Source organism: Podarcis cretensis, assembly GCF_951804945.1.
Source record: "Podarcis cretensis genome assembly, chromosome: 5".
Lineage (NCBI taxonomy): Eukaryota > Metazoa > Chordata > Lepidosauria > Squamata > Lacertidae > Podarcis > Podarcis cretensis.
In genome coordinates this window covers 66,315,224-66,335,736 of record NC_137174.1, presented here as the reverse complement: position 1 = coordinate 66,335,736, position 20,513 = coordinate 66,315,224, and the positions used below count along the sequence as shown (strand labels likewise).

The 20,513-nt window shown below is 43.3% G+C and overlaps 2 protein-coding genes across 5 annotated transcripts in view; one reads left to right on the top strand and one right to left on the bottom strand.

Annotated features, from left to right (window-relative positions):
• The window catches only part of SNED1 (sushi, nidogen and EGF like domains 1), a 71,205-nt gene extending 59,483 nt beyond the window's left edge, over positions 1 to 11,722 (top strand). For both annotated transcript variants that reach the window (XM_079978495.1, XM_079978496.1), the window contains 10 exons: positions 159 to 271; positions 1,024 to 1,302; positions 2,100 to 2,244; positions 2,385 to 2,467; positions 2,559 to 2,660; positions 4,498 to 4,614; positions 6,624 to 6,711; positions 7,311 to 7,394; positions 7,704 to 7,734; positions 9,407 to 11,722. In XM_079978495.1, the coding sequence (XP_079834621.1) occupies positions 159 to 271; positions 1,024 to 1,302; positions 2,100 to 2,244; positions 2,385 to 2,467; positions 2,559 to 2,660; positions 4,498 to 4,614; positions 6,624 to 6,711; positions 7,311 to 7,394; positions 7,704 to 7,725 (1,033 nt within the window). In that variant the 3' untranslated portion in view covers positions 7,726 to 7,734; positions 9,407 to 11,722. The remainder of the gene's footprint in view (positions 1 to 158; positions 272 to 1,023; positions 1,303 to 2,099; positions 2,245 to 2,384; positions 2,468 to 2,558; positions 2,661 to 4,497; positions 4,615 to 6,623; positions 6,712 to 7,310; positions 7,395 to 7,703; positions 7,735 to 9,406) is intronic.
• MTERF4 (mitochondrial transcription termination factor 4) lies at positions 8,530 to 18,376 on the bottom strand. 3 transcript variants are annotated; one of them, XM_079978502.1, is made up of 5 exons: positions 17,586 to 18,248; positions 15,186 to 15,696; positions 14,183 to 14,367; positions 12,507 to 12,860; positions 8,530 to 9,577 (listed from the first exon to the last, which is right to left on the bottom strand). In XM_079978502.1, exons 1-4 carry the CDS (start codon positions 17,688 to 17,690, stop codon positions 12,507 to 12,509), a joined length of 1,155 nt encoding a protein of 384 aa, XP_079834628.1. In that variant the 5' UTR covers positions 17,691 to 18,248; the 3' UTR covers positions 8,530 to 9,577. The 3 variants fall into 3 exon arrangements, with proteins under 3 accessions (XP_079834628.1, XP_079834629.1, XP_079834627.1); XM_079978503.1 differs by lacking the exons at positions 8,530 to 9,577; positions 17,586 to 18,248 and adding an exon at positions 18,268 to 18,376 and having other exon boundaries at positions 11,704 to 12,860; XM_079978501.1 differs by lacking the exon at positions 8,530 to 9,577 and having other exon boundaries at positions 11,704 to 12,860; positions 17,586 to 18,247.
• Positions 18,377 to 20,513: the final 2,137 nt, after the last annotated feature.

The window sequence follows — 20,513 nt, the reverse complement described above, 5'->3', positions numbered from 1 at the left end:
CAACAGCTCTCTGTGTGCAGTAGATATTTGTTCACATTTCTATCTGAGTGGGTAGTTTATGCAAGTCTCTGACTCAGCAGCAGTCAATAAGCTTGTTCTTTGTTCCCAAATCATAGCATCTGACTGAGACTTACCCAGCGTATCTAATCTTCCAACAGGGACCTTCAGCCAGGGCAGAAGTATCTTATTCACATGTGGACCTTGAGTGGCCTCAGTGCAGAAGACCATCCCACTGAGAGCTTTGCTACTGCACCCGTCTACGTGTGGACACGTGAGTTTGATAGAAAATTCCCCGACTTGCTTCTTGCCACCCCACCTTTATTGCCCACTAACCAACTTTTTAAAAGCACTTTTTCCCCTGTGGTGAATCGTACTTGGCCTGAGCATTAGGTTCAGAGTTGGGTTCAGCATTAGGTTCAGAGTTGGAGCTCAAAATGCTTAAGGGAGAGTCAGGTACAAGAGTCCTATTTAACAACAAACTCCTATAAGGCTATGTACCATACTACTTTTCATTAATATATCTTCAGAATAGACATGTGTGTATATGTCCATTTTATATTTAATATTGCACAACTGCAACTATCAAACTTTTTTTGCTAGATTTTTGAAGCGCTTTAAGGAGGTACCTGCTAAATCTGGAAACTTCCTTTTGCAAGTGCAACTAGCAGTTCTGTGCTAGAGGGTTTTTTTCTCTCTGCAGAGCTGTTACAGGCATCCTTTGGATAGTGCCTATGACAGTCCCTCCTTGGCCCCCATGTCTCTGAACAGTTTCGCTTTCTTCTCTGGGAACGCAATGCCTGTTTCCTGGTAGAATCCCAATGGCCAAATAACAACTGAGCCACCCAGAGGCTTGCAGCAGGGTAAGAGGGCACTATTGTTTAACCATTTGAGAAAGCATGGTGGAAAGAGAACAGTTTTGCCTCCAAGGGCTCCCTGCCCTTGTTTCAACTGCCCAGCGGATAAGAAGAATAAAGTGCAATTGAAAGGAATTCCACATTGCTCTTCCTCCTTCTCCCTGAACAGGACCTCTTCCTCCTAGAAACCTCACGGCATCCAGAGTCACAGCCACCTCTGTTCAGATGGTCTGGGAACAGCCCCTGGTTGGCACAGTGGAAGGTTACATCATCAATGTCACCACCAGTCAAAGTGTGAAGAGCCGCTATGTGCCCAATGGGAAGCTATCTTCCTACACAGTGCGTGACCTGAATCCAGGTCAAAGATATCGCTTATCAGTGATGGCTGTTCAAAACACAGATCAAGGACAAGTAACTAGCGAGCCTGCCCACCTGTACATTACGGCCTGTAAGTCCAGCCTCCCATTCCCCATGTTCATAGCTTCCTGCAAGCCTTTTGTTTCTTTTGTAATATGACATTATGTGGGCCCTAGCCTCTTAGGATGTCATCATGTATATTCAACATATCATCATATCATGAGAGGGAGAGAGAGAGATCCATCTACAGCAAAAGATAATGTTCTCTGTGATGAGGAATTTTCTAAGCGAGAACAGAGAATATCCATTTTACATGCTGCTGCCCTGGGGATATGTGAGTGAGCAAGAAACAATTAATTACAAAATTAGAAAGGTCCTCTTTAACACCCCCCTTGCTTTTGCTCATTTTGAATTTAATATCCTTGCAGATATTAAGAGAGCAAGTAAATTGTGGTTTTTCAACAAAAAAAATCAGCCAAGGAAGAGGGCTGAATCCAATTAGAATTGTGACCTTCAGAGGACTTAACCCATTCCCACAGTACTGTGCTGTCTGCTATTTTGTTGGTGTGGGAGCATGGTCATTGAGAAATAAAACTACCACCACCACCGCACCAAAGCCTAATCATAGCTACACAACCACTGCTGTAAACATTTTTTAAGGGAGTGGGAGATTCAGCTGGAGAGGGGCCTCCAAGGAAGATCTTATTATGTGGGCAGGTTCAAGTGGAAAGAGGCAGTCCCTGAGGTACTTGGGTCCTAAGCCATTTAAGGCTTTATAGGTCAATAGAAGTACCCTAAATTGTACCTGGAGAAGGAGCTGGTGTAGCTGTATTAAAGCTGGCATGATTCACCCAGTCCCAGTAAAACATGATATTCTCTGGTCTGCAGTGCAGAAGGATGGCACCCCAGAAAGGCGCTGGAGCCAAACAGGGCATCCCCGTGTGCTGAGAAACCGGGTCCCCCCGGCATTCCTGCCAGAACTGCGTCTGCTTGCTGATCACAATGCCCCTGAGGAACCCTCACAAGCACCTAGGTAAAGAATGGGACTCAGTTGCCATGCAAAACAAAGCAGATTACACATTGTGACTCATGAGGTGCTGAAATCGGAGTATGTCAGTTCAGCTGACACTGTATCACAAATGAGAATGTCCAAGTGTTTTTTTCTTTTTAAAGGTTTACAGAGCTAGTGGATGGCAGAGGGAGGATCACCACTAAATTCAGCAACTTGCCCAGTAGATCTGTCACTGTAAGAACACGTAAGTGCCCTTCATCCTCCCTACTTGTATTCTTTGTCTCCTAGCGGTGCACTAAACCTCAGGCTAAGGTATTGTTGGCTTCCTTTTCTAGAACCTGAGGCTCCCATGAAAGTGGAAGAAAATGGGGAGGAATCAACCAAACAGGTCAGCCAGGCACTGCACCTATCAGAACCTGAGAACAGCAAGAGGGAAAGTAAGTTTAAAGAGATAACGAGCATCTCTGGAATAATCCAGAAGTCAAAGATGGTACAAGGCCACACAAATAAAACGCACAAATAAAATATGTCTGCTAAAAATGAAAACACACTTAAAAGCCTTGGATAACATCTTTGCCTGACACCAAAAGAATAACAATGTTTGCAACAGGGGAATTCCATAAATGGGTTGCCATCCACCTTCCATCAGAGAAACACCTCAAGAAACAGGCACTTTAGGGGAGAAATAGCTTTGTTGTGATAATAATTAGGATTACTCTCTTGTTCTAAAGAAATAGTAATTGCTGGATGAGCCCAGCTAGAGATAGAACTTCTCTCCTTTTTATTATTTGTCATATACTCTCACTGCTACTTAAACCACCTGTCAGTCTAGTCTAGTGTTCTTTGATAGGATCTCACTGCTGTGAATTGAACAGTGGATCATGAGCTAACTACTACTCAATCCAGATATATATATATTGTCTAGAACATTTTTGTAGGCATAACACTAAGGAGGTTAAAGGAGGCTATCTTGCTGCTGTATGTGTAATCCTGAACAATATGCACAGGGATTGAGTATTGGTCTCTGTATATACCCTGATGGGATGCCATGTGGACCATGAACTACACTAACAAATCGAACAAAAAATGGGCCATGTCTGATCAGTAGTGACGTTCACAGGGATATAGAAAGGAACAGCAAGATAAAATTATGCATAGCCTGTTAAACAGTAATAAGCTTCTGTTTTAATAGAGACACATGTAAGGATGTGCACATGTATTTGTCATTAACAATAAAGTGCACTTCTTGAATACTGTTTTTTTCTGCAAGAAAATTGTTTTAGGCGACAAGTTATCTCGGGGACACTTCACAGACAGTCCTAAGTTTTATAGCTGGAGCAAGGGGAGAATCTTTCCAGTAACTAAGAACTAGGGATTGCTGCTTATGATGTGTACGTTACACTGCACTTTTCACCTCTAGGAAATAGGTTTTGTATTGTTTAAAAAAACCACAATAGAAGAGTGTGTGCGCGCAAAAGACTTTTTACTTTCTCAAACACTTTTTTTTACTCCTGCTTTTTTCCAACCAGCATGTGGGCAAACTAGTCATATACAAGGTTGTTCTCTGGCTTGGTGGACTAACTCATGATCCCAGCTTGGGCACTTGCATGGTTGGCTACAGTAAATGAGTGCAGTTGACAAGTCCCACCCTCACCTAAAGATTTCACATAATAATGAACCATCCGAGGAGTTTCCCCGCCCCTGCAGGATCCCATGGCTCACTCCTGTACACAGGACAGACATACTTGCAAGTAACTGAGAAGAAAGCTAAGCAACTTGCCTTTGATTCACCTACTCTCAAATCTGAATGCTAGCTCCCATTTTCCTTTCTAACATAAGTAAGACATAGTACTCTGCCTGTTGCCTGGAAGTACTATTGATGCATGCTTTAACTGTTGAGTGCAAATTCCAGGATATCTTCCTTTATGCAGCCATATAAATTTTCCCTTGGCTTTTTTGCTGGCTCATGTAGGACCAGCATAGATAGCTGGCTTGGGTGAATATCTGATGCTTCTTCCCTTTATGGTCTTGATTTATGGGCTACTACTAAAATGAGGCTGCATTTTTAAGCTGTATTTTAAGCCATATTTTAATTGTTTGTTGTTGTTCTCTATTATATTTTATTGTAATTTATATTTGTAATTTATTTATTGTAATTTATATATTTGGTGTTAGCTGCCCTGAGCCTGGCCCTGGCCAGGGAGGGCAGGGTATTATTATTATTATTATTATTATTATTATTATTATTATTATTATTATCCCTTTCATCACCAGGTGGCAAGCAGAACTGTTCCATAAACTTCTGCCAAAACGGGGGGACCTGTGTTGCTGGCCCAGAGTCTTATCACTGCGATTGCAATCCTGGATTCAAGGGCAGACAATGTGAACTAGGTGAGTTAAAAACAACACAGGCTTCTCTGGACTCTCCTAACAGTATGATACTATGGGTGCTTCCAGTTGTGGATGATTTTTAATTGTTTAGTCAATCTTGACCTTCCTCCTAAAGGAGCCCAGGGCATCAAACGGTGAAGTAATAAAATAATACAATTAGAAAAGTTAAAATTTAAAAAACAACTAAAAACATGTGAATATTAGTAGCACCCAGTTTTTCCTGCTCTACTGCAAGTAGAAGAGCAACTCTGATTCCAGACTTTACACTCTGCAACCAAGTGGGCAACCTCCATTTTCCCAGTGTGTATGCCATACAAAGGCACTGTGGGTTGGTGGTTCCTGTATCTGGGAGACCGGCCAGTTGCCTGTTCTGGATGGAGTTCCCTCAGAAAGAATAGTTTTGGGGTGCTTCTGGTTCCATCTTTGTCTGGACGCTCTGGTTGCCTCAGTGGCTAGGAGTGCCTTTTACCAGCCATAGCTCGCATGACAGCTACAGCTGTTTGTGGACAGGGTTAGTCTGGCCACAGTAATTCATGCAATGGTAACATCAAGGCTCAATTATCACAATGCACTACCCTGGGCCTGTTCTGGAGGCTCTAGCTAGTGCAAAACGCTGCACCCAGGCTGTTGATAAAAGAAAACACTTCGTGCAGTGCATAGTCAAACTACAGAGCTTGCTCCCCCAGGAGGCAGTGATGGCCACCAACTTGGATGGCTGTAAAAGAGAACTAGACAAATTCATGGAGGAGAGGGCTATCAGTGGCTACTAGGCAGGAGTGTCAGCTTGGCCCCCCTGCCATGGGTGCCCAGGGCCGTGGGTGCCATGCAGCATGAATGACCCTGGCACCAAAATCTGTGGGTGCACAGCCCCTTCATGGGGAATTTTGTGGGTGCTCAGGCACCCAGGGAGTTGGCACCTATGCTACTAGGCATGCTGTACCTCCACAGCTAGAGGCAGCAATGCTTCTGAATACCAGTTGCTGGAAACCAAAGGATGGGAGAGTACTCTTATGCTCCCTGGTTTCTAGTTGGCTATTCTTGTACTCTTTGTTGATGAGGAGAGACCACTGCAAGCAGATAACTTCAGTGCTCAAAAGGTTGGGCTGGCTGTCCATAGGATACTGGGAACAGGTTCGAGGTTCGTTATTAATTTACAAGGCCCTTAACAACTTGAGTGTAGGGTAATTCAGGGACTGCCTGATACCTTAGATTCCTGCTTGATCACTGAGGTCTTTGAAGGGGTCGCTGTTAGTGGTCCCCTGTGGCTCAGATGCATAGCTTGTATCTATAAGGAGCCATGTGTTCAGGATGGAGGGCCCAGTTTTATGGAGCTCCCTTCCAGTTTAGCTAATGAGGGACACAGGTGACGCTGTGGGTTAAACCAGAGAGCCTAGGACCTGCCGATCAGAAGGTCGGTGGTTCGAATCCCCGCGACAGGGTGAGCTCCCGTTGCTCGGTCCCTGCTCCTGCCAAACCTAGCAGTTTGAAAGCACGTCAAAGTGCAAGTAGATAAATAGGCAGGAAGGTAAATGGCGTTTCCATGTGCTGCTCTGGTTCGCCAGAAGCGGCTTAGTCATGCTGGCCACATGACCCGGAAGCTGTACGCCGGCTCCCTCGGTCAATAAAGCGAGATGAGCGCCACAACCCCAGAGTCGGCCACGACTGGATCTAATGGTTAGGGGTCCCTTTACCTTTACCTTTACTCCAGTTTAGCTGAGACAGGCCTCTTCCCTGTTGAACTTCTGGTGCTTACTGAAGACGTCAAGATTTCTTTGGTTATGGGAATAGAGTGCTCTCTCCTTCCAAACTGTTGGTTTAATGAGTCTGCTTATCTCCCTTCACTCACCAGCACTTGGGGCAGGAATGTATTTAGAAGGCATTGGTTCTAAGTCAACCCGCCTTTGAATAATAGGAACATTTAACAATGCTTAGAAATTGGACTTGAAATATCTCTCTCTGCTAATTATAGTCCTCCCTCCTTCTCTAACCATGCCAATGTCTCTCTTCAGCCTGCAAGAAGGTGCCTCTGTCTTGTACTCGGCTTTACTCAGAAACCAAATCCTTTCCAGTCTGGGAAGGAGGTGTCTGTCATTATCTGTAAGTACTGTCTCACAGAACATTAATTCAGAGATCAAATTAGCTCTCAGTCCCATTTTGATAGATAGGGCCTTGTACATTCCATTTTTGTTGTCCTGCTATTAATCCCCATACACAGGAATATAATTTAAAAGTACATGAACATCTGAAAATACAAAGAATTTTGTGAATTAAATATTCCCTGTTCTATTAAAAAAATGGTTCCTAGGATCCTAGAGAGGCAGGAATAAACGCAGACAGTAAGCCAACTGAAGTTTGTAGTGCAGACATACACAAATGGTTGCAGAATGTGATTGCTGTGCAGCTTCTAAGATGTGATAGATCATGAATGATGCAAATGGTGAGCAACTCAGGGAATGGTGAGGAACTCATAATTTGGCTGCCGGTGGTTTTGGAGGGGCAGGCACTTGGGGGAAGATAGGAACTTGAGGATATACAAATGTCCATTTTAGTGCTGGAGTTTTCTCTGTCAAAGTAGGAATGTTGGTGGAAATTAGGGAGGTCCAAGCTATGTGAGAGGTTCACAACCCTATGTTCAACTATAGCCAAGCAGACTTTTCATCATTCCTACTCTTAACTTGCATTTGCTGTTGTGGTAGATACAAGAAGATCTACAAAGTGCACCAGGATGTCTGCTACAAGGAGAGCTGTGAGAGCACTGTTTCAAATAAGGCACACAGCAGGTAAAGGAATGTTGGTGGCTTTGTGGGAAGTCATTGCTGTGGGGGAAACCCTTGGAATGCAATATCCAACTCCTGATTTCTGACATTACTGATGGTTTAGGTTAGCAGCAACCATCTAATCTTGATGTTAACTTATGGGTTGTTTAGACCGCTGGAGTGTTTAAATCTGTGATCATTTACTCAGTCAATATTATTGCTACTTTAATTCTGCTGCCATTGCCCAACATGCTGCTGGAGCAAAGTAGCATTCAGAACAAGCAGAGTATGTTTGAATGTTTTATAGATTTAACGTTCTCTTGTTTGTTTCAGAAAACAAAGTAACAGACACTGAAGCCTTATAGTAAGTATCTTTGCAGGAAAATATAGGGAATGAGGGCTCCATAAACCTCTGTGCTGGATAAACCACAGAACAGGGTTGAGGAATCTGTGGGTCTTCAGTAGTTGGCTGCAACTCCCATCCTTGAGCATTAACCTTGCTTCCTGGAGCTGATGGGAGCTGAAGTCTTAACAATAGCTGAGGACCATAGCTTCACCAGCCCTGCTAGAGTTAGGGGTCTTGTAAGGAACAAGTTATCTAGAAGCTCGCTGGGTGGGGCATATCCTTTGTCCTGCTACTTGTAGCAAATTCCTTTTGAAAAGTTCCCACAGCTGAGGATATTGTGGGTGTTCTCTAACTGCATCATATAAAGGTAAAGGTACCCCTGACCATTAGGTCCAGTCGTGGCAGACTCTGGGGTTGGGGCGCTCATCTCGCTTTATTGGCCAAGGGAGCCGGCGTACAGCTTCCGGGTCATGTGGCCAGCATGACTAAGCCACTTCTGGCAAACCAGAGCAGCGCACGGAAACGCCGTTTACCTTCCTGCCAGAACGGTACCTATTTATCTACTTGCACTTTGAGGTGCTTTCGAACTGCTAGGTTGGCAGGAGCAGGGACCAAGCAACGGGAGCTCACCCCGTCGTGGGGATTCGAACCGCCGACCTTCTGATCGGCAAGTCCTAGGCTCTGTGGTTTAACCCACAGCGCCACCCACGTCCCTAACTGCATCATAATGGTGAACAAATGCTTTATTTATTTAGATTGATTTGTTTATTTAAAGTATCCCAAGAGGCTCTCAAAGTAGCTTATGAAAGATTTGCACATATAATAAAAATATAACTTGGTGACAGGTATCTTCAGGCAACATTCTCCCCCCGCCCCCCCGCCCCTATCATTCTTTATTTTTCCTTGGTGTCACCAGGCCACAGGCCTACTGAGGTGAGGAGGGCTGAGCAACTGGATCTTGCTCCATCTATGGTGGAGCAGTCTCTTTGCTGGCAGAAAACTTCAAAATACTGATGGGTAGGTAGCTTGCTACTAAAGGAAAAGTGGCAGTGATTATGGACTACCTCAGAAGATTTCATGAAAGGTATAGGTGAGACAAAGAAAACAGCACCCTGATCGTTTATTCTAAGCAGATGCTGGGCGTCTTTAGTACCAGAAGGCTCAGACATGACAATCTCAGAAAATTTCAGAGAACACCTCGAGAGTGTTTATACGTATCTGACACTTAAGCCTGACCTTTCTACATTACAAAGATAATTGTCAACCAGTTTTCTGCCTACTTCCCTACACATGCTGAGGAATGAAATGTCAGAAGCAGCCTTTAGCATTTTTTGATTCTGCTCATTGAAAGCAGCATTTCTTTCAAAGCTCTTTCAGTGAGACTGTGTCTCTCTACCCTCCATAAAAAATTTCAGTAATGGATCCCAAAGCTATACCAACAGAATTCCTCACCAGGATTCTCCTTGCTGTGGGAATATCAAGGATCTGCTCACCAGTGGAACTTTGACATTTTACTAAAGAGTTCAGTGTAAATATGAATAAGGAGTAAATCTGCTTGTTAACTTTTTAACACAAGTGAAATAAACTTTTTAGCAGTGAAATGGAGGAAGAAAAGAATCTTTGTACCTGTGTTTTATGCATGCGCACATAATCTAAATGCTAGCTATCATGTTTTATTTTTCCTTTGTAGGTTCCAGAACACTCAACATTTCTTCTAACTGGATTGGAAAAAAGGAGAGACCCTCCAGCAAGATCTATGGACTTTTCTTCCTTTGCCTTGTTCAGGAGGTGTTCACCAAATAGCCATATCCCTCTCTCTTTGGCAGGATTATAAGGGTCCGCTTACCTTTCTTCATAGCACCTGAATTTATACAAGATGAGTGACATGTTAGAAAAGTCTCTCTCAGGATTGAAGTCTATTATGGGCCACTTGCCGCAAGGGCAGAGCCTAAAGTTTCACCAGTGATGGAGATACTGGTTATATAATCTGTGGCCACTGGACTACCTTAAAAGAAAAACAAGCCCTGAAACAAATGTTCTGGATTATAACCAAAAGGAGAACCTCCCTGGCATAAAATTTGATGTTCAAAGCTAATCACAAGTCTAAAATACTCCCACTTGCAAACAGTGTGTCTTTTAAAAAAACACTAGGTTCTTTTCCTTTGTTTTTCCCTTTGCAAGATTAGTTAATGAAAAGCAACAAATTTGACAGCCAGCTACTGCTGTGCCTTTTTATTGCTAACAAATTACTAGCATTTCAAAAGTTATTCTAGAGCAGGGGGGAAAGGGCTGCAGAAGCTAGACGTCTATATCCATTTTCAACAACAGATCAAACAGGCTTTTAGTTATTCAGCCTGTGGACATGCTATTCCATAAAGTGATTAGAAAATGCCATGCCTTAATAATTAAAAAAAGTTGAAAACCCTTCTAACCACTCTATGAAGGGTAAATAGATTGCTTTCTTATTTAAGTCAGGATTGTGATGCCAATGGAGGAAAAATAGCAGAGCATTTCTTCCTTCTTCCCAGATGTTCACTTGCTACAGCTCCCAAGAATGGCCAGCTACTCAAGGAGCCTTAATATTTCCTAGATTTGCGAATTTGTATGACTAAATATAAAATTGTGTTTAATATACATACACTGTATATTTTATAAATTAATACAGCCAGAGGTTCAATTACAGTTTACCTATTATTATTCCCACAAGTGCTGGTAGCTCTCTAGCAGCCCAATCGGCAATTGCAAAAAAGAAAAAAAAGTGGGGGAAAGCAGCCTTGTTCCCTAGAAAGCTAATCCTGGCAGCCTTAAAGAGTTGTATATATAGTTTCTTCAGCAAAAGATAGCACCAACCATTCCCAGCAGGAAAAGGCCCTTCCCACAGATATCACAAAAGGATAACCTCTAGGAGAAGGGCTCACTGGAACCAATAAACATTTAGGTTTATTCCAATTATTTACATAAGTTTTGCAGCAGTATTAGCTAAAGAATCCCCCTCCCCACAGAAACTGCATTTTTCACTACAAGCCTTCTCAAAAGGCATGGGCTGTAAGAGAAAATCATATACTTAATATGACTAATACAAGATCTCCAAACTCTCCTCATTGCAAATTGTAGCATTTCGGTTGGATGTTCTGTAATTTGCCGTTTTATGAAAAGAAATAGAAATCTGGATTTCTCATTCAGGGAAGGCTTCTTCAGGAGAACTTTTAAGAAGGCCTAGCTTGTATAGATTGGCAAGAGTAGACACGACACCAAAGGACCACAGATTGCATTGTCGGAGTCGTGTTAAAACTACGTTTTAAGCTTTTCTAGCATTTTAAGCACTGATTTGTCTGAGCAGCCAATCATGTACTGCCACAATGAACCTAGGCATTGAGAAAATATGCATTTTCATGTTTCATTAGCAAGTAGAGAATTTATCATGCCCTCTGTTTCTGATGTTCAGGTTGTGAGCAGCTTATGTAGCCAAAACAGCACCAGGCTTGGGGGGGGGGGACTTAATGGTTTGCAAAAGTACAAAAATAAAATCATATGGGGGGGATGACTAAAAATGGACAGAACCCCAAAACAGCCATGAGGCCACACAATGCTGATGGGAGGGGAGAATTGGAATGAAGAGGTGGAATACTGAACAGAAGCACTCCACCTGCTACAACGTTTTGTCTCCGGTCTTACTTACAAGCACTAAAATCCCAACTGCTTCAGTTTAATTGGCTTGAGGGTACATGGAGGCAACCTCACTATTAAAAATACAGCTTCCAAGGTGCAAAAAAGGGGGTGGGGGAGGAAAGGGGTAGTAATCCCGTCAGCTAAATAGCACATTTTTCCAGGCCCAGTAAACTGACAAAAATAGTGAGAGGTCTTCAAAGCCAGTTTCTTGTCTGCCGCACAGCAACACTGGTTTTCCCCCCAGGGACAGTCTAAAGTAGAACAGTCTGTATCAAGTCAGTATTTTATAGCCAGATTGAGGCATATATAATGCAGCAATAAACTAAAAAAGATTTTATTCTGTCAAAGTTATTTTGTTTTGCATTTTAGATTAAAATACAATTTATTTAAAAGCTAGTCTGCTTTCTTTAAGAATACGTGAGGATGCCAGTTGGCTACCAAAATCCTGTTCCTTTACCAACAATTATAGCAGTTGTCAGCCACCAACAACCAGCAAAACCTGTTTGCTATCCTGAGCATGAAATTTCTGCTTACAAACTGCACCTAGGCCCACATTTCCTCTCCCATAAATCGTTATCTATGCTTTGCTTCACAGAACCCATAACACCTACTTCTCTGTTCTGAGAACAACATCTGACTTTTTATTTCACAGCCTGCATTTCATCCTTGACAATCCATCCCTAGCATTGCCTATTTCAAGTCCCTCAGAGAAAAACAAAATTGTTGCCATTCTTAAAAAGAAGTGCATTCTTATCCTCTAGAGTAGAGGTGGGTAACCTGTGGCTCTTCACATGTTCTTAGACTTCCATAATCCATGACCTTGTTGGGAGAGACCCTGGTGTAGAGGAATTCCGCAGTCCAACTTGAGAACTCCCACCTCAAGCTTACCCCACGATTCTCAGTGGTTCTAAAGGAACAAGCCAAAGTAATGACAGGAGATCACAAACATTTTGGGTTCCATTGCTTTTACACAGCTGCTGAGTAGACTTTACCCTTATTGACCACCACCTCTCATTTTTACACAACTGATGCATTTTCATTCCCCAATGTTCAAGCCAATGTTCTAGACTTGAATAGATTATACCAGTACCAAACTTCAGAGATTTTTTAATTTTATGTACTTAGTCTGAATCAGACCCTTCGCCATCACTCTCTGAATCTGAGAGATCGTTTTTCTCTGCCGCTTCTTCCTCTTTCCGCCTCCGTTCTTCTTCACGGGCCAGCAATTTCTTAAATATATTATACTCTTCCAATGAGGAACAGGCCATTTTTTCTATAAAGTCACTTTCAGAAGCTCTGATTATGCCTTTCAGTTTGGGGTTGACAACCTGGGTCTGTCCTTTCTTGTCAGGAGTTTGAAAGAGTCCCAACCGCTCCAAGAAAATAACCCGGTTTTTTATCTCAGCCAGTGATGCTTGGAACAAACCAGAATTCACGATTTCTCTGTGTTTAATCCCCATCCTGAAATAAGCAAACTGAGAAAAAGAAGAAGGAATCAAACCTTGAATAAGATATTATCAATATTCGATGCTAGACTGTGAACCAAGGGCTGGAAAGGGTTTATTATTTGGCTAAACGTGTTTCGGGATCTTTACCTTTGCTTCTCTACTGTGCCTCTTTTCCTGCCTCGCAAGACGAAAAGAATCTGTTCCGCGAGTCTCTTCATCTTGCGGTTTTTTCGTCTTGCGAAGCAAGCCCATTAGCAGCTTAGCGGATTAGCGCTATTAGCGGCTTAGGGGCTTAGCGGATCAGCTGATAAGCGGCTTAGCGGATCAGCTGTTAAGCGGCTTAGCGGATCAGCTGTTAAGCGGCTTAGCGGATCAGCTGTTAAACGGCTTAGCGGCTTAGAAAAAGGGGAGGAAAAGGGGGGAAAAACCGCAGGAACTCGCAAGACATTTTCGTCTTGCAAAGCAAGCCCATAGGAAATTCGTTTTGCGAAGCACCTCCAAAACGGAAAACCCTTTCGTCTAGCGGGTTTTCTGTCTTGCGAGGCATTCGTCTTGCGGGGCACCACTGTATAGTCAAATCAAGGAGGTTACTAGTTCACTAACACCAGTGCCACTGGATTTCATGTTTCCCCCCTAAAACTGGAAAAACATCTGAAGTCCTTAAGAAGTTGTGGCAACAAAGGTTGAGACAAGAGTAGCCATCCAGAGAAATTCCATACAAAACTAAGAGTGAGATACAGCACAGCATGGATGGGTGTGTGTCTGCAAAATGGTTTCTTCTCTTCTTCCCCTTGCAGCCCAGCAACCCCTCCCAGATCTTGAGTGGGTCGAACAGATCCCAGGGTGCATGGGAGCTGCAGGAGGAGGGGGAAACCTGAAATGTCATTGCACAAGCAGGCTTATGTTGTGCAAGCAAACGACCGTCACTTGATGTGACCCAAAGATATGAAGTCACAGCCTTTAATGCAATAAATTCAAAAGCATGTCCATTAGATAGCTGAGGAAAGTCAAATGTTACATTTCTCAGGGCCCACATGAGAGATTCTAGAAACAAATCAATGGAATGGGAGGCACAAAAGCAAAGTTTATTCTAGCTTTCATTATCTATATCAGTATTTGGAAGAGGGGAAAGAAAAGATCCTATTTTTAAAGCACATTCTAAAAAATGAGTTATATGGAAACTCCCTACTAAAACGTATCTTTGGTCTTTGGAAGATCTGTGAGTGGGATCTACTGCGACTGGAGGCCTACCAGCTAATCCACTCTGGGAATGTGCACTAACACTATATATTTGATATACAGAAACTGTCTATTATGAATTTCTGAAAATATAATGTAGTATACATTACCTGGAATTTGTATTCCACATCACCTAGCTCCTCCAGCAAAATATTTGGGCATGTTTGCAGAATTTTTGATATCTGCTGCACAGAGAAAAGGCATTTTTCTTTGAGGAGATTCTCTACGACCTCAATTCTCTTTTGTGGCAAGGTAAAAATTCTTGGGAAATGAACTGCCATATGGTTAAGGCCCACTGTTAAAATAAAGAGGAAAAAGACATCAACAATCATACCCTAGGCTTACTTTTTTGGTTTGCTCCTCAGTACTCCCTGTGTACCTGCTATACATACAGCCACCCAGTCCTTCAGGCTGAAAATGTTTCCTGAGTATATGTCTGGCTCATTATTTATTGTGCAGAACTTTGTGCATTTGCATGTGTATGTACTGCAACTGCACAATGCAGGAATAAAGGAAACACTGAGGAGCAAATGAAAAAGGAAATGAAACAATGGTTAACAATACAGAAGGAATTCTTTAGACGGAGAAATACAACTTTTTCATATAAAACAAATTTGGAGGGCTAGAAGAAAGCTTGAAAGGAAAAATTATGCTTTTACATCCTTTTCTAACCCAAGTTTTATCATGCAAGCACTTTTAAAATCTGCAATTCAGTTTCAAACTTTCCCTTTTCTGTTGTATTTGTAGCATCTGGGAGCACCTGGAGATGCAGATTTGACCTTTACATTCCACCTACAATTGTGGGCCAAACTTTCACAGCTGGATCTAATCTTCTTTAAAAGACTATCTAAATCTGTGGTGTGTAAAGTGATCGATGAACATATATTTCTATCAACATAATGGAGCCATGGTTCCTATCACTGCATGTGCAACTTAATTTGCACCCTTTCCTAGAGATCAGATTTTCTGTCATTTATTCCATATAATGCCCACTAGAAGAGTTAAAGATAATGCTCACAGGCTGCAAACAGGGTTACAAAAATCCAGTATGGCCCACAGCACACAATTCAGTACAGATGTTCCACTGATTGCATAGCACAGAGATAGCATTACCTTCCTTGAACGCCAGCCTCCTCAGCAGATCTGCACGGTCCTTTATATGTTTGGATGACATTCTCAGCAGTTCAGGGCTCTTCTGTAAGACATTTAGTGTGGCGTCTGTGCTTAAACCCAGAAGAAGGAGCTCTGAAACGACAGCCAACCTGAGCTGAGGAGGTGCATATGGCTGCAAGCTGAACAAGTGTGTTATCTGAGCAGGGCTTAGTCCCATGGCCAAGAATGGATCTGCCACCTTCCCCAGCTTCAGGAGATCTGAATCAGCTGGTCTCTCTGGCTCTACTTGGGAAGTAGCAAGACTCTCTAGAAACTTCTGAGAGGCTTCATTGGTGTCTGTTTTACAGCTTCCATGGGACACATTTGCTTCACTTTGTCCAGAAGAACTGGTGCCAGTCAATCTGCAGCCCAGGTGTTGAAGAGAGCATAGAAAGGCAAGTGGTGATGCCTTCAGATAAGACAATTGGATAGAGCGACAGGCAAAGGGGACAAATTTGTGCTTCTGCAAGACCTAAAGGAACAGACAACAAATTTTAATATATTATAAATTACAGTCATACCTCGGGTTAAAGTTGCTTCAGGTTGAGCATTTTTGGGTTGCACTCCACGGTGACCCGGAAGTAATGGAACACGTTGCTTCCGGTTTTCACTGCTCGCTTCTGCGCAGACACTCAAAATGATGTCACGCATGCGCAGAAGCGGCGAATCGCGACCCGCGGGTTGCGTTCACTTCAGGATCAGAATGCAAATGGGGCTCTGGAACAGATACCGTTCGCATCCAGAGGTACCACTGTATTGTGTTGTTCAGAAAACGTTAGGCATCAGAACTAGGGGACCAAAGCATCCTTGCAAAAATGAAACCACACAGTCATTCTAACAAGTTTTTCAAGCCATCAGACTAGTAGTATGAGTCCATGGTGGTCATTTACTCTGTCAGTGTTTGCACTACAGTGATGCCCACAAGCACCATGAAGACAAATAATAATCTTTATTTATAATCATAAAAGGGGTCATGGATTACTATATACAAAACTCAATCCGGTCTGGTATAAGTAACAAATACAATGAATCTTACACTGCTGATCCATCTCAGATCATTTGTTAGCCAACACTTGCAAAGCACCAGTTTCAAAGCAGCTCTCACCATCCTGTAAAGTAGTATGTTCTCAAAAATCACAATGCGGATTTACAACAATGGTAGCTGAAGATGGTTTTAAAAGGCAGTTTCCAACACCTCCAATTCATGCTTAAAGGTAAAGGTAAAGGGACCCCTGACCATTAGGTCCAGTCGCGGACGACTCTGGGGTTGTGGCGCTCATCTCCCTTTATTGGCCGAGGGAGCCGGCATACAGCTTCCGGATCATGTGGCCAGCATGACTAAGCCACTTCTGGCGAACCAGAGCAGCGCAGGGAAATGCCGTTTACCTTCCTGCCGGAGCGGTACCTATTTATCTACTTGCACTTTGAGGTGCTTTCGAACTGCTAGGTTGGCAGGAGCTGGGACCGAGCAATGGGAGCTCACCCCGTCGCGGGGATTCGAACTGCCAAACTTCTGATCGGCAAGTCCTAGGCTCTGTGGTTTAACCAATTCATGCTTACAGACTGGCAATTCTAAACTATATTAACTACAGTGGTGCCCCGCAAGACGAACGCCTCGCAAGACGGAAAACCCGCTAGACGAAAGGGTTTTCCGTTTTGGAGGCGCTTCGCAAAACGAATTTCCCTATGGGCTTGCTTCGCAAGACGAAATGTCTTGCGAGTTCCTGCGGGTTTCCCCCCTTTTTCCCCCCTTTTCCTAAGCCCTAAGCCACTTATCAGCTGATCCGCTGATAAGCCGCTTATCAGCTGATCCGCTAAAAACTGCTAAGCCGCTAATAGTGCTAATCCGCTAAACTGTCAATGGGCTTGCTTCGCAAGACGAAAAAACCGCTATACGAAGAGCCTCACGGAACGGATTAATTTCGCCTTGTGAGGCACCACTGTACTGTATTGTTAAAGACATGGCCATTTTTTTCCAAATTAAGAAAATACAGTACTATGGACGTATATACCTGGGAATAAGTCGTATTTTACTTGGTGGAACTTACTTCTGACCAGTTAAGTTTAGGATAGCCATTCACATACGAAACACTAAGCATACCTTAGGAGGATATAACAGTGAAAACTAATCTATTACTTATCCATTTAAAAGCTTGTATGTCCCATCTTTTTTCACAAAGTTTACTTGGAAGCTTAAGCATTAAATTTCAAACAACACAAACAAACCAAAACACACAACCAGAAAAGGAAAGGCGGGATCTCTAAGTTGCCATTAATTGACTAGATGCCCTTTCAGGCAAACTGCCATCTTGCTGCCATCCTAGCCCCACAGGCAACATGGGGATACCAATACCAACTTACTATACACCCTTGTTGCAATGATTCAGTGATTAAAGTGCTGTTATTTACTTCAGGGGTGGGAAACCATTGTTTCCCCAGACGTTGCTGGACTACAATTCCTATCATATTTGCTGCATATTTTGGGATCTCTGCTTGGGTTCTCTCACCAAACAGTACTTGCCCCAAACCTGGATCTTTGCATCCAAGAAATTATTCTTTTATATACTTTTTTCCCCTCCTTACTTGCCAACCAACATTTAGCTGTTCTTATTTTATCTGTAAGCCACCTTGAGTCTCTGTCGGGGAAAAGGCGGTATACAATAAGCAAATGTATAATAAATAAAATAATAATTCTAAAGAGGCGGCCGGAAAGAGAAGTGGGCAAAGTGCCACGGACTCTAATGAGAGCCGTGCCAGAAAAGCCTCTGCAAGGGCAGGAACGAGCCAGGCTGCAGGCACGAGAACACGCGTGTATCTCGCGTGTCGGCATGCTACCACGAACGGAAGGCTCAACGCGCAGAGGTAACGCTTGGGCTCCACTCCGTCCAGGCTGCCTCCCACCGTGTGAAGCTGGGAGCCTCTCGCACATCCGCCACGGGGCGGCGAATCAGCTTGTGCTGGTGGGCCTAGGTTTCCCGTGAGGGCGCGTCGCCTCGGGGCCAGAGCTCCACCGCCAAGCCCTGCCGCCAAGACTCCTCCCTACCTGCGCGCAGAAGCGCCCCAGCTGCGCGCCCCGCATCTTGCGAAGTTTCCTCTCCGGCGCGAGGCTCTCAGAGGAGGAAGGTGTTCGGGCAAACGCCTCCCCCCTCGGAAACGGAAGCTGAAGGGAGATTTCCGCCGCGCGGTTGAGGGCTGGGCAACCTCTTCCCGTGCAGGAGAAAGCTAGTTGCGTTTAGGCCGATCGATGCGGAGGGCAATTGCGCTTAGGAAGTAATCTCTGCTATTCTCCCGTAAAGAGTCGCTTCAGATGACATTTTTAAAGTCATACCCTTCAGATTTGAGTGCTCGGGGTGGGGAATCTAATGCGCACACCTGTCCCACTCAAAATAATGCAGCTCCACACGTCCAGGAGATGGGTTTGATCCCGGCCCTTGTTTACCAAAACAGTGTTCGCTTGGAGGCAAACGGGGGATTATTCACACCCCACTATGAAGATATATATACATTGCTGGATTTACCTGTAAGCTAAACAAGCTATAGCTTAGGGCCCCACTCTTGGGGGTCCCAAAAAAATTAAAAGGAAAAAGCAACTGGATGTACATTTCCAAAATATAAGCTAAAAAATAAAATAAAACCTACACACAGCAACAGTGTTTTGTGTTGTGTAGGCTCCTATGATGTAAGTAATGGGGCCCGTCTGCTAGCCTGCTCCCTAAAATATCTCTGGTCTGCTCATTTCTATATATAGGGCACCAACATTCTGCATGGACTGGTTGCATGGCAACATGTGCAAATGGCTTTAGATACCTATTAGGTCCATAAATTACCATATGGCATATATTCAAGACAAAAAACAGCTACAATTTGTTGTTGACAAGGGACAGCTGGACATATAAAGGGCCCCATTACCTTCAGTAGCTTAAGGCCTCCTCAAACCTAAATCCGACCCTGTATATATAGGAACAGAAATAAAAGCTCCTGAGGACAGTAGAGGAGACCTCATAAGATGATTAGCTGAAGCAGGGTTTTGAATTAAGGTTTCCAAATTACTACTGGGGGTTTTATGCGCTGGAGGGCCGCCACCCACCCGTGAAACCGACACCAACTTTGAGGTAGAAAACATACTTTTCACAAGAAAACCATGAACAACGCTATTGTCTAAGCAGGCCTGGTGAAGTCCCAAATAAGGATTTATAATTGGAAACCCTGATGGAGCCCGCCACCATCATACACCATGTAATGTATGGAACTTCTTACCGGCCCCAGTGGAGGGGCATATCCTCCAGCTAGCTGTCTTCCTCCACTCAAGGAGGGAAGCTGGAGAAACAATTGATGTTACAAACATATTGAAATTGTGTACAAAAATAAGATGAGAAAATAACTCTTAAAGGGTAATCTAACAGGCAACTCTTAAAGGGTAATCTAACAGGCAAAGGGTAATCTAACAGGCAAATTGGGATGGGCAGAAGGTAGATCATCTGGTAGCTCTCTGGATTATATTAAGTGGTTCAGAAAAGACGTATGGCAAATCTAGTACTCAGAACAAATTCCTGGGTTCAGAATTCTTAATGTATACCTTTAACATTTGGCTCAGGTTGGTAGATTTAAATTCTAATGAAAAACATAAGTCTGAAATCTGTCCACTCCTAATTTAAAACTGCTTGCGTACTACATATAAAACAAAGCCTTTGCCTACCACTCCTAGAGTTTACCATAACCATTGAGTCAATCACCCATCTACTACCTGCCTGAGAAAAACCCCACCCCACCCTCCCACTATATACAAGGGTCTGGTGACTTCTGTTTCATGTATCTGAAGAAGTATGCATGCACACGAAAGCTTATACCAAGAACAAACTTAGTTGGTCTCTAAGGTGCTACTGGACAAATTTATTTTATATATATATATATATATATATATATATATATGCATACATATATTTCAACTGCGTCAGACCAACATGGCTACCTACCTGACTCTCCTAGAGGTATTGCCTTTCTGACACCACCTCTTTTGTTCATTCTCGTAGAGAAAACTTTCCTAACATTCCTTGATGCAGCCTTCCTGACCCTGCTTTTGTTCATGTACCCCTGAAAATGACATTTATGTGTCCTTGGCCTCCCGTGCCCTGACCCTGCTTTTGTTCATGTACCCCTGAAAATGACACTGGGTGTCCTTGGTCCAGTCACTCAGTCTAATGCAACTCAACATTACTGCAATGATTGGTGGAGAGAAGAGCTACATATTCCATCTCTTGTTTTTTGAAAGGGGGAATAAAAATACAGAAG

What these genes read in the sequence shown, in the direction of transcription:
- MTERF4 (XM_079978502.1), bottom strand. Translation starts at nt 17,690, where the DNA reads ATGATAGGAATTGTAGTCCAGCAACGTCTGGGGAAACAATGGTTTCCC. An exon ending in CATTGCAACAAGGGTGTATA is followed by an intron (nt 15,697 to 17,585) that starts GTAAGTTGGTAT and finishes CTGTTCCTTTAG; the next exon opens with GTCTTGCAGAAGCACAAATT. An exon ending in ATGTGGAATACAAATTCCAG is followed by an intron (nt 12,861 to 14,182) that starts GTAATGTATACT and finishes TCTTTTTCTCAG; the next exon opens with TTTGCTTATTTCAGGATGGG.